Source organism: Pristis pectinata, chromosome 12, assembly GCF_009764475.1.
Source record: "Pristis pectinata isolate sPriPec2 chromosome 12, sPriPec2.1.pri, whole genome shotgun sequence".
NCBI lineage: Eukaryota > Metazoa > Chordata > Chondrichthyes > Rhinopristiformes > Pristidae > Pristis > Pristis pectinata.
In genome coordinates, this window is record NC_067416.1 from 14,903,386 (window position 1) to 14,917,705 (window position 14,320).

Here is a 14,320-nt window from a genome sequence, read left to right on the forward strand (position 1 = left end):
AAGATATGGGCTGAGCAGCAAGTTTGCAGATGACACAAAAACTGGCAGAGTTGTGATAGTGAAGAATATTGTCAAAGGATTCAACAGGATATAAATCAGTTGGAGATATGGGCAGAGTATTGACAGATGGAGTTTAATCTGGACAAGAGTGAGGTGTTGCACTTTGGGAGGCCCAAATGTAAAGGGAAAGTATAGAGTTAAGGACAGGATGTTCAGAAGCATTGGTGTAAAGAGGGATCTTGGGTGCAAATCCATAGCTCCCTGAAATTGGCAACACAAGTGGAGTGGTTAAAGGCATCGTATGGCACGTTTGCCTTTCATTGGTCGGGGCCACTGAGTATAAGAGTCAGGAAGTTATGTTGAAGCCGTACAAAACATTGGTTAGGCCACATTTGGAGTTGTGTGCACAGTTCTGGTCACTGCATTACAGGAAGGATGTGGAAGCTTTGGAGAGGGTGAAAAAGTTCACCAGGATGTTGTTTGAATTATTAGCTCCAAGGAGGAGTTGGACAAAGTGGAGTGTCAGAGGTTGAGGAGAGACCTAATAAAAGTTTATAAAATTATGAGAGGCATAGATAGGGTAGATAGAGTCTTTTTCCCAGGAAGGAAATGTTAAGTACTAGAGGGCATAGCTTTAAGGTGAAAGGCGTGACACATTTAAAGGCAAGCTGCTGGGGAGGGGGTTGATGGAAGCAGATGCAATAGTGATGTTTAAGAGGCATTTAGGCAGGCACATCGACGTGTAGGGAATGGAGGGACATGGATCATGTTGCAAGCAGATGGGATTAGTTTAATTTGGCATCAAGGGTCGCACCAACATCATGTTACATTTATACAACATTATACATTGACAGACCTGCACCAGTATATTGTACATTTTGCTATATTTGTGACTATTACTTGGTTATATTGATGGACCTGTGCCCACCAATACCAAGTGTAATACAATTGCAGAGTTGCATCCAACCGTGACATACTCACCAGTGCATTACTACCAGCTCCAGAAGCAGCTACGGACTGGATCTGGTCTCAGCCTTGGTCCTTCATGGTCCTCACCGAGGACAGTCCCTGGCTCCCTGGTCTGGTAGCAGCAGGTAGTTCAAGTCTTGACTTTCAGGTGCAGAGTTCCACAGCTAGCTGAAGACTAGGCTTAGTATCAGTGGCTTGAGTGTACAAGCCCAGCCGCTGCCTCTGTTGGCCTTGCAGCAAAATTAGCATCCAGACACTGAACTATTAGCAACCTTAGCCCCAGTGGCAGGGCCACAGAGCCAGGCATCCTTGAGTGGTCCCTGCACATTTTCCAGGGTTTCAACAGGCATGTGTGTATCCACCTTTGCTTCCCAACTATAATCCCAGTCTTTACATTTGTCAGCAATTTCTATTGAACACCATTAATGGAACCAATATATCCACTACACAGCACTTGGTTGTTGTTGCCACAGATCAATCATCTCAGTTCCTGGACATCACTGCAGGAGTTCCTTAGGAGATTTGCACAGTGCAAACTAAATAAGGAATTATTTTAGGGCAGTTTTCAAAAGATTGCTTGAAAAGCTAGGTTTTAAGCAGTGATTTCAAGGAGAAAAGAAACAGAAGATGATTGATTAGGGTAAACTCTTCCATAGATTAGGGTCTGGGTAGTCGAAGACACAGCCACCAATGGCGAAGACACATACAAATGGCCATAAGTAGCATCAGATAATATGGAAGCAAGCCCTTTGGCTCATTCAGTCCATGCTGACCATCAAAGACCCACTCATCGCACACTAATCCCATTTTATTTTCTCATATTCCTATAAACTCCCTCCAGATTCTACCACTCACCAACTCATTAGGGGATTTCAGCAGCCAATTGACTTACTAACCTGCAAGTCTTTGGGAGAAAATCAGATGAAATCCACATGGTCAAGGAAGAGCACACAAGCTCCACATACAGTATAAACAGCACCAGATGTCAGTATCAATCCCCAATTCAGAATCAGATTTACTACCACTGACATAAGACCTGAAATTCATTGTTCTGTGGCAGCAAAACAACAAGGTAATGTTCACGGGTTCATAGATCGTCCAGAACTCTGATGGCAGAGGGGATGGAGATGTTCCTAAAACGTTGAGTGTGGGTCTTCAGGCTCTGTGCCTCCTCCCTGATGGTAGTAATGAGAAGAGGGCATTTCCCAGATGGTGAGGGTCCTTAATGATGGATGCCACCTTCTTGAAGCACCATATCTTGAAGATGTCCTCAATGGTGGGGAGGGTTGTGCCCATGCTGGAGCTGGCTGAGTCTATCACCCTCTGCAGCCTCATGTGATCTTGTGCATTGGTGGGTCCATTCCAGGCGGTGATGCAACCAGTCAGAATGCTCTCCACTGTACATCTGTAGAAATTTGCAAGTCTTTGGTGACATACCAAATCTCCTCAACCCCTAACGAAGCAGAGCCGCTGGCGTGCCTTCTTCATGATTGCATCAGGATCGACCCTCTGAGAAGTTGATGCCCAGGGACTTGAGCTGCTCACCTTTTCTACTGCTGACCCCTCAATGAGGATTGGTGTGTATTCTCCCGACTTACCCTTCCTGAAGTCCACAATCAATTCCTTGGTCTTGCTGACGCTGAGTGCAAGGTTGTTGTTACGACACCACTCAACCAGCCACTGTATCTCACTCCTGTACACGTCCTCATTGTCATCTGAGATTTTACCAACAACGGTGGTGTCACCAGCGAATTTAGAGATGGCGTTTGAGCTGTGCTTAGCCACACAGTCATGAGAGAAGAGAAAGTAGAGCAGTGGGCTAAGCACGCATCCTTGAGGTGCGCCTGTGTTGACAGTCAGCGAGGAGGAGGTGTTACCTATGATCCACATTTACTGTGGTCTCCCAATAAGGAAATCGAGGATCCAGTTGCAGAGGGAGGTATAGAGCCCCAGGTTTTGAAGCTTGGTTATGAATACTGAGGGAATGATGTGTTGAATGCTGAGCTGTAATCGATAAACAGTAGCCTGACATATGTCTTGCAATTGTCTAGGTGCTCCAAAGCAGAGTGGAGAGCCAGCAGAGAATTTGCTGGAGCTGGGAGACAGCAGCACTACTACCTGCGCCTGAGAAACAAATCATGGAGAAATTTAACACTGGCTAACCTCATATTTGGCTATTTTCACCTTGGCTACATTGCCCATCACCTGCCCTCCCTCAGCTCATCTGCTGCTGGGATCATCAACAATGCCTTGGAACTTGTCTATTCCATCATCATCCTGACCAACCCCCTTCTCCATCACCCACCACTCCCCCCCACCCCCAATCTGATCTCCATAAATTTGAGGTCATCCATAACTCTGAAGCCCATTTGCTATTGCACCATCACATTTGCCTGTCCCCTGGAGTTTGCTGACGTCTACTGCTCCAGGTTCAACAAGTCTGGAATTCCAATCCTCATTTTCAAATCCTTCAAGGCCTTGCCCCATGTTGTTGCAATAAGCTCTTCCAACCCAAAATCCTCCAAGATATTTGTGTCCCTCAAATTCTGACCTTCACTTTGCCACCAGCAGTTGGCCTTCAGTTACCAAGATCCTCAGCAAATCTCAGCTTCAGTACTTCTCTTCCCGCCTGTTATGGCACATTGAAACCTCCAAGTAACTGCTCTTATATCTTCAGTGTTTGATGACACTCCTGTGAAGTGCCTTGGGATGTTGTTGCTATGTAAAATGAGTTGCATGATGGAGATGATTATTGTTCCAAACAGACAATTGTTGTTCCATCCAGACAGGAAGTAATACAATTATGAAATCTATTAGATGATACAGACAAGTTGAGTATGATTTCTTTCATCCAGAAATCTTTCTTTCTTATTACATCACAGATGGAGACCAGTCAGGCCATGAAGTCGATGCCAGCTCTCAGCAGAGAATACCATGTCTCATGCCCCCTCTCCTTATTTCCCAATAGCCATGCTATTTTATTCCCTCTCACATGTCTATCAACTCCACTTCTGTTTGCCAATTTCCCTGCACTATGGAACAATTTACAGTGGTCAAGTAGCCAACCAGCACATCTCTAGGATACGAGAGGGAAACTGCTGTCACAGGCAGAAGGTGCAAACTTCACTCGGCCAGCATCCACGGTCAGGACTGACCCCAGGTCCCTGGAGCTGTGAGATAGCAGTGCTAACTGCTAAGCCAGTGTGCCACTGTCACCTTCACACATCAATCACAAAGACAACTGTGAGAGAGCAAGTTTTCTGTACTCTGAATCAGGTTCTGACTTCCATGAAGTCTAAGAAATTTTTGGAGCAACGCTTTCATAAACTTTGACAGCAGGACTTCAATCCATCTCTGATGCAGACACTAAAGACTAATTTGGCTGTTGGAAGAAAGGTGAAGCCCCTTCTTAGAACTCAACCCTGGAGCTGAGAAGAAATCCTCAAATCTATTACACATTGGATTCTTTATTCTGGCACCAATATTGAAGGGTAAACCACTTGTTTTTGATGTTGCTTGGAGCCATGAATGGCTCTTACTGTGATTTGTTTCCAATATTTTCCTCTATTCTGAGCACATAACATCCTGTAAATGAGCTATCCACTGCCACAATCATCCATCCTTCCACAGCTGTGTACACTCATCATGTTAGATGGCCTGAAGCTAAAACAGGAAATGGGAGAAGGTTTCAGAAAGCATATTTAAGGTAGCACAGAAAGGTATTTTTCTCCCCCTCTCTTTCTTCAAGACAGCTATATGCTATTGATACAGAGTCCAGTGGAGATTCTGGAATGTACCAAGTTTCAGGTGGCCGGGTGCATTTTACTCAGCTATGGCTAGTACACAACCAACACTCTCAGTCATTTAAATGGGGGTGCCTACCTTCATTTAAAAAGTGCTTAAGTTTTTTTAAACTTTACTTTTCATAATTTCATATTTAGTGAACAGTAGTGTAATAATTAACCAAGTTTTCAATTTTCATCCATTTCAACTATTCTTAAAATGTGTAAATAATGTAAATGCTTTTAAAACAGCAAATAACACCCTTGAAACCAGCAATGTGATAGAGGCCCTGGAACCACTGCCTGAAACTTATTTGCCACTCGTGGCCTGCTCATCCAGGTAGAATGAGTGGCGACCTCCAGCAGGGTCCAGCCCACAGTACAGCAGAAGGTACATGTGGCCATGGGATTAGCACAGGAGCTAAGTGCAGACAGGGGGTTCAATCAAACATAATCTAGCCCATTAACCATACATCAGAAACAAATTCAACACGTGTTATGTTACTGATGTACAGGCTCAAGATTATTTGTAATTGTGTGAATTGAAATAAAATGGTCGATAATGTCAATGGGCCGAGGACACAAACAGAGTTTGGGACAGCTTTTTGTTAATTATTGACAAAAGGGACAGTTGAACAAGAGTTACACCCATTCCAAGTGCACTTTTATTTTACTGCCTTCTTCATGTACAAACACAGTTTCTGGGTTTTGCTATTTTTTGGGTCTCTCCACGGCAAAGCTGAGAGCATGCAGATCTTAGACACCTTGGAAAGCTGTAATGTGCACCCTATCAGTCCACCAATCCAAATCATACATTTTAAGATGCCACTGATATCTGAATTACAATCTTGAGTTGCCTCTATCAAGATTAATCCTCTGCCTGTTGCTGCAGCAAGCTCTGGCATCCAGCCTCCTTCCTCATAGAAAGCCAAAACACATGAGCTTCCTTAGGTTCAGTAATTATCCCACAGTTCACAGAAGTTCACTTGTGCAATGCAATTTGGAAGCAGTAGCCATAAGATATTAACATATCTGTAAATCAGTCACCTCCATAACATGCGAGCAGAAAATTCACTGAAACTGTTGATTTCAAAAGCGTTGCCCTAGAAGCAGCTTGAAGTATTCACAGCCACCAGGAATATTATCTGGATGGTAAATACTTCCTGAAGGTCTTTCTGCAGGACAGAGAGCAACCTGGTCTCTGCAGCCATGTAAAACCTTAGCTTAAAACAAAGGCCTCTGGTTAATTCCAGCTAACTATGCTTTGAATTGTGTACGCAATAGATGGTGCAGCTGGAGGCCTGAATATTAATTGCAAATCCAGAAGGTAACCTTTGTACCATCCTATATCACTGCTTACGTACAAAAATCCTACAAATAGCATTTTCCTTATTCCTGGAAACACTGCTTAACCTACAACTAGCAAGTTATGGATAGCAACTTTGTGAATTTAAGTATTGGGATTAAATTATATTTAATTTACAATTTTTGAGTTTGGTATCAACAACGCTGCTTTTTAAATATTTGACTGGAATCATGTTACAACATTAATACATGAAATTTTAAATTAAGAACCCATCCACATAAAAGTGAAACGACTAAATTGATCCTAGATTTTAATAAATCATTAAGTAACTCAAAATGCTATGATCCAATACATAAATCTTCAGCACCACACCCATTTTTCTCTTCCACTTCTTAAATACTTATTTAAAAAAAAATACAATGTCAATAGCTCTGGAACTAAATGTATCCCAGAAGAATAAAAGCACTTCATTAAATCAAAGCACCAGCATTTTATTATTGACAGCACTAAAACTGCCTGATGACTTCAGGAAATAGGAGAACTATCTGAAGTTATTTAAGGTATCATAAATACAATCCAATGACTTACTGTCGATACCAGTTATTATAAATCTTAACTACTTAAAAATAATTCAAACAGAGGTACAGTTCCCTTTTTTGCAATCCCAAAGTAATATGTGATTTAAAAACCTGATTATAATATCCAGACACAGATTTTTCAAATGGCAAAATCTCACTGGCTGAGGACAGTGGGTCCAAATTTTAGCCACAATAAATGACAGTAATCATGGGGTCTCCCAACTGCTACCAAACACAGAAATTCCAGACTTTGCAGCAGATTCAAAAGGAGAGGCTTGAGCTGTTCCAAGACGCCAGACCCCCTTAATTTTGATGGGCTGTGATTAGGCAAGGAAGGGAAGAGAAATGCCTGCTTTCTTAAAAAATTCAATACAATTTTTTTAAATTGTGCTTTAAGTTAACTATTTTTACTTTATAAAAACAGTTCAAGTTTTCTTTTCATTTATTTCAATGTCATTTATTAGTTCTTAGACATATTGAAAACCAATTAATTTACCTCCACATTTTGTCTTTGACAGGGAGCAAAGCTCAGGGCAGGGCTTTGGTAACTTTCTAACCTTTCAGGGTGGGACTTCCTCAATAAAGCACTGGTGGCCCAGCCAGTGCCCAGGTTATGCTTCCAGAGCACAAGATGCTTTGTGCAAGCAAAACAGGGCTTCAGTATATTGTGCAGAGGAAGAGAGGTATGGGAGACAGAGTGTGACAATTCCAGGAAGAAGAACTGCCCAGCAAAAAGTGGACTCTTAATAGTGAATGGAGCAAATTTAAAAAAAACACTGAACCTCTGAAGATTCTTTTGGTCAATATTGAGGATTCAGATTCAGGACATATGTAACTCAAAAATACCAACCTCAGTACTAAATTTTGAGACCACAAAATGACAAATGCAGGCCAAAATTTAGTTATGGTGAGGAACTTTGGATGCAAAACATTTTCAGGCCGCAGTTACATTTTACTAAAATTAGGAAATAGCTTTTTGAAGAATGTATTTATTGCCTTTGCAGAATTATTCACTTTTGTTGGACATCTGCCTCTTTCCCACCTCCAGTCTTTTTGTTAGCTTTTCTAGGCTGATATACGATGAGAGAAACCAGGTTCATTTTCATCTTCAAGGCAAGAATTTCAAGGCCAACTCTGGCACCCATACAAACATCCTAGTGAAATTTAAGAAACTGAAGTGGGGAACTCTGTACATGCAGCCAAGCCACATGGTACCTTAACCTGCTCAAACATCAGAACAAATGAGTTCCATCGGTTCTCTTCTATGTTATACATTCATTGTATCCCAACTTGGGCACAAATTTGATACATAAAATCAACTTTTCACCATCCTCAACATTAGTTCCAAGTATAAATGAAGAATTATAGAAGACATCTTGGCATTGGCCACTAGCATGGAAGCCAAATAGAAAGAAATAAAAACATTTTTGCATTTGAATAAGATGCGAGCACTAACTGATTTCATTGAAAAGCCCATCAAGCACCTTCAATATAATGCTTACAACCATGAGAAAAGAGGAGCTTTCACATAGCTTTTCTCCCGATGGGTGGCCAGCATATTTCATAGCTAATTGCCAAACTACAAGGGTGATACATCTATCATGGAAGTATCATGGGCTCGTGAGACAGATAATGCAGGCTAGTTCCAGCAAGCAATTAAATTTATCAACCACCAAATTCTAGCAACGTTGAACAGGACACAAACTGTGTCTTTCATAAACTTAAGACAGTCATTTTGTGTTCAGTATTGCACCATATTTGCACTAGTACTTACGCTGGCATCTGCCACCATTGGTTGGATCTCCATAGTATCCTTGCATGCAAGCTTCACATTGTCTTCCAACAGTGAGATTCTTGCATTGTTCACATATACTGCCATTGATGCAAGTACTATGCCCATTACACTGACATGCTGCAAAAGAAAATAGAGAACATTAATTGTGACTGTTTATACTCAAATTCCAACTTTTTAAATATTTTACATAACAAATCACCATTCTAACATGCAAACCTGCACTGAGAATTGTTGACATCAAAACTCTTTGCTTTCTGCTAATCTTCCGGTGTCTTCAGCACATTTAATATTTGTACATTTAATTTGTTTATGAAATTGCTTCAAAATACTGTGATCAACGCTACTTCAAAGACTACACACCTTTTAATAATAACAACATTTTGCGAGAATAAATTCTCCTAAATATAACATGTTTTGAATATTAATACAGACAAACAGACAGTGGAAATAATCTTCCTTCCTTAAAAACGTTGAACACTTCTATCTGATTCTTGATCATTTTTCTCCGCTATGGTGAATGCTGAGATAATTGGGAAAACCATCAGAATTATATCCTTCATGTTATTTCGTGAACCTATTTTGTATTTTATCAGAGTTCCAACATCCTTTAATACAATGGCCAAAATTGATCACATCAACTTTATCTATCCAGATTATTGACAGATTTACATCCTCATTTGGCATACCACGTATCCATATGTACCTAGAATCTTGCTTGTCCTATATTTTCCACTGCAGTCTTGCTTTAAACATTCCATGTGTTATTCAGTCTCTGTTCCCCTGAGCTTTTAACTGTTTGGAGGCAATTTCTGTTCTCTTTTCTTTTAATTCACCCAAATATTCCAAGCAACATTAATCTGAACTGAACTCAATTTGCCACAATCTATGAAATTCCTTGAAGTTCCTCTCCTGCTGTCTTTGACTATCTCCCTAACAGCTTGCCAGTGTGATAGCTCTAGTCAACATTGATATGGCTCCCCGTGTGCAAATAGCTGAACTGTTAAACAGAGTACAGACATTCCAACAATTTTTTTTATGCACAGCATCAGGTACGACCCAACAGAGCTAAACAATAATTTTGTCCTTTTTTTTAAAAGAAGATTTATACCCTTAAAACATTTTTCTATCCTTTTCACTATTTTTTTAATGTCTGAGCCTTAATTTTCTGAACATGTCATTTGGGAGGTGCACTGTGTAATTTTTTTTGTCGGTTTCTGTCAATACATTGAATGAATTAGAATCAACTCCATTGCCACCACCTCCTCACTAACTTGCATCATTTCAGAAGGGACATTGATGACACAAACAAGAAATTGACTTATTATTTATTCAAGTGAACAAGACCCATTTCCAGGCATAATGCTTGACCTTCTTCAATATTCCAGCCAGAGCCACTGTTGCATTCTCAAATCCTGTAGCTTTATTGAACAAAGAATCAAACATGCCATAAAGTGGGCCAGGTATAAATGTAACAAGGCCAACTAAAATTTCAACTCAAAATCACTTCTAACAAATAATTTTAATTTCTTGTCTTGATTGGAGGAAACTAAGAACTGGAAAATGTCAATTTTTGCATCCAATTTTGTTTTCTTCCCCCCTCCTCCTCCCCAGTGTACAGGATTGAACTTGGTCACAATATTAGAATTGAATCATCATGACCCAGTTTTTTTTTCCCTAATAGCAAGCTACCCATGTTCACTGCTGACTTAAGGGATAACTAGAGACAATCTTTTAGCAGATCCCCGGTCTCAAAAAACATTCCTTCAATGGCAAATCTGTGTAGTTATGGGGCCTTGTCCATGTGTTTGCAATCACATAATAACAATGATGCAAAACCACCACTTCCTCATGAAGCAGCACAGAAACTGACAGTCACCAAAGCCAGACTCCACCCCACTGCCTGACCCTCATACTTCAGCCTGTGAAATCATTCAAACTATGAAAAACTTTGAACTTTTCTGATGCTCATAGGCATTAAAAACAAAGAAAATAAATTTCAAACCATTAAAAACCTAAATTTTAAAAACTAAGTTTAAGTAAAAACATTTGTATAAGCTATAACATTTTTTTAAAAAATGGTAAAAAAAAAAACTAGCCTATCGATCAGTTGCAGATGTGGGCAGAGAAATGGCAGATGGAGTTTAACCCAGATAAATGTGAGGTGTTGCACCTTGGTGGGACTAATGTCAAGAGGCAGTACACAGTAAAGGGCAAGACCCTTAACAGTGTTGAAGAGCAGAGAAACCTTGGGGTGCAAATCTATGGCTCACTGAAAGTGGCTACACAGGTAGATAGGGTGGTAAAGAAGGTTTATGGAATGCTTGCTTTCATTAATCGAGGTATTGAGTACAGGAGTCAAGAAGTTATGATGCATCTCCATAGAACTTTGGTTAGACTGCATTAAGAGTATTGCGTACAATTCTTGTCACCTCACTACAGGAAGGATGTTGAGGCTTTAGAGAGGGTGCAGAGGAGGTTTACAAGGATGCTGCCTGGATTAGAGTGCATGTGCTATCAGGAGAGGCTGGACAAACTTGGGCTCTTTTCTCTGGAGCGGCAGAGACTGAGGGGTGATCTGTTAGAAGTGTATAAAATTATGAGGGGCATAGATAGGGTGGACAAGCAATATCGTTTTCCCATTATTGAGCGATCCAATACCAGAGGGCATGCATTTAAAATGAAAGGGGGTAGGATCAGAACAGACGTCAGGGATACGTTTTTTTACTCAGAGAGTGGTGGATGCCTGGAATGCGTTGCCTGATACAGTGGTGGAGGCAAATTCACTGGGGGCTTGGATGGGCACATGAATGAGAGGAAAATGGAGGTATATGGGCATTCTGAAGGTAGAAGGGATTAGCTATGTCGGCACAACATTGTGGGCCGAAGGGCCTGTTCTGTGCTCTACTATTCTATGTTGCCCTTGTGAATCTTATTTTGAGATTATGTTGAGAATTTTAAGGCCCAGTTAGCAGAGAAACAGATTTAGTAACAAATCTAACTGCATCAACATCCTCCATCAATACTAAAATGGCAGTCACAAACTGGCATAGATCATGATTTGGACTTATAACTACAAGGTACTTGATTAAAGGAGCCTCATACAGAGTGTAGTAATTTCAAAATGAGTTGTGCTTTCAATCAATAGAATACTGGAAAATTAATACATTTAATGCAAGCTTATTTTGAATCAATGAACATCCACTCTCAATGGAAACTTGACATTTGCATTTTCTCTATGCCATAGTTAGAAATATAGAAGGGTGTACCTCCAGAAGAAATACCTTTTAAAAAATCAGGTTTGGGGCCAATTTGGATACATGTCCAAATTTGGAAAAAGTTGCAGTCTTGAGGAAATGCCATTGCACATCCCATATCACTTACCCTTTCAAACGATTAGCTTGCTTCAAAGAAATTAATATACCAATATAACTATATTACAATAGACTGTCAAAGAATTACAGGTAGTACTTTCATTAGTTTGGGCTCCTTTGTGCATGAGTTGCACAGAAATTAGATGATCCTAATTTCAGAACTGACACATGTTTAATTCAAGAGAAACAAAGTACTACGGATGCTGGAATCGAGATGAAAAACTGTATGATGCTGGAGTAACTCAGCAGGCCAGGCAGCATCCGTGGAGAAAAGCAGGCGGTCAACATTTGTCAGGACCCTTCTTCAGGACTGAAGATAGGAAAAGGGGAAGCCCAATATATAGGAGGGAAAAAGCAGAGCACTCATAGGTGGACAAAAGAGGAGAGGCAGGGTGGGCACAAGGTGGTTAGCAGATCCACTGGGGGATGGATTTTAATTCATGTATCAATGTCATTTCAAATGTTGCATCAATGCATTCATCAAGGGCACTGAACCAAAGAATAACATGTGTTTGTCTAATAGCAACACGAGCCACACCAATATTAAAATAGCCAAATTAATTTTAAACCTAATTTATTATTTCAATGTTGCATTTTTAATTATACTTAGTATAATTTAAAGCTACAAACTAAGAGTTCAGCAATGATGCCTACCTGGGCACTGAATAAAAGCCCATTCATTGTTTTTGTCTTTTGGACAAAGAACTGTATCGAGTATCATTTCATGAGTATTCTTCCCTGCAGATTTCATTGGTCCTCTTGAAGAGCCTTCCAGACATTGCCCTTTTCCTGTATTTGTGGGATCGTTGCACCAGCCACAACCTGGATGTTCCAAGCACTGTTCACATGTACGAAGTCCAGAACAATTTTGAGCTGTGCAAGCAAAGAAAGAGAAAATGTTATTACTTTAAATCTCAAATCAAAAGTTCACAGACAGAGCATGCCAAAATAGTTGTGAAAATTTTCAACCAGTGGGCAATACAGACTTCAGGTTCAAATGAATCCTCTATCAGCAGGAAGTGAATTGGAAAGTAAACCTTTGTTTTGCAGTACATTTTTGGACATTTATGCAATTTTCATAAATCTGTTCTATATCAGCAGCATCCCTGGTCTCAGAGTACCCCTTTCTTTGATCATTCTACAACAGATCTCGTTATTGAGTACAGCCAGGAGATCTTTATGAAATAAGATACATGCAATGCAATAGTTAAATTTCCCATCAGATTCATTCTCAAGAATGGAAAACCGATTGTGCTTCCTCCAGTATCAGCTTTGGTGTCAGCACTTATTCATTTCTCAGCATGTAGAAAGAGTTTAGAATGCCAGCTTTAATAAATTACCAGACACCATTAGCATGCATTTTTCAATGAAAAGCATGCTGACAAATCACTTTAACCAACATGAACAACAAATTAAAAGCGGTAAAATTTAGGAACAGAAAAGTGGGAAGTGATTCATTTGGGAGGAAAGAAAGACATATGAAGTAACTGCATCTGTCATCACTACATCCACCAATGAAAACATCACACAATAATCAGGTGAGTGGATGAGACAACATTACAGTATCCTACTTGAAGGAAATTAGGATTTTAGTTCACTGCCTCCATTCAAATAAAGATCACCATATAGGTAAGCAACAATAACAGAACTATTATTTGATCTGCTTTGCCAGGGTTCCAGTACAACTTATTTTTTTTAAAACCACGAATGCCAGAAAGCTGAAAACAGAAAACTGCTGGAAAAACTCAGCACACCAAGAGACGTCTGTGGAAAGAGGAACAGGGTTAACATTTCAGGTTGAAGATTATCTTTCAGAATCAGGTTTATTATCACTGACACATGTCGTGAAATTTGTTGTTTTGCAGCAGCAGTATGGTGCAAGACATAAAAATAACTATAAGTTACAAAAATAAATAAAAAGTGCAAAAGAGGAATAACGAGGTAGTGTTCATGGACCGTTCAGAAATTTGATGGTGGAGGGAAAGAAGCTGTTCCTGAAACGTTGAGTTTGGGTCTTCAGGCTCTTTTACCTCCTCCCCAATGGACGTAACGTAAAGAGGGCATGTTCCAGAATCAGAATCTTTGATCTGAAATGTTAACTGTTTTTCTTCCCATATATTGTCTGTAAAGTTTTTCCCTTTTAATTCCTGCAGTGGCTATCTGGTCAAGGCACTTCTAATAGAAGTCAGTTTGTCCTTTGTATTACTTTATTCATATGACACACCCTTTAAATTACTTCTAATCATTAAATACTTCGATTTTTTGGAGATCTGAGCTTCTTAAAATTCTTAGAGATGATACAATCTTCTTACTTCGCACAATCTTACAGCAATATCAGCATAATACACATGAATGGAGGGTACTTTATGAGAACTAGTGTCATTAGAACGATGAGCTAATATATTTGCTTTGTCATTAAAATTAAAATTTGCTTGAGTGGGGTGTCACATGGCAAAGGTACAAGTTGGATCTTTTCCCTTCAGCTCCAATTAAGTTTACATCACAAATTGCTGGCATTG

At 40.0% G+C, this 14,320-nt stretch overlaps 1 protein-coding gene across 1 annotated transcript in view; it reads right to left on the reverse strand.

Annotated features, from left to right (window-relative positions):
• atrnl1b (attractin-like 1b) overlaps window positions 1–14,320 on the reverse strand; it is a 610,807-nt gene that overhangs the window by 429,438 nt on the left and 167,049 nt on the right. Inside the window, 2 exon segments of the mRNA XM_052026988.1 lie at window positions 8,410–8,547; window positions 12,456–12,674. Coding sequence (XP_051882948.1) covers window positions 8,410–8,547; window positions 12,456–12,674 — 357 coding nt within the window.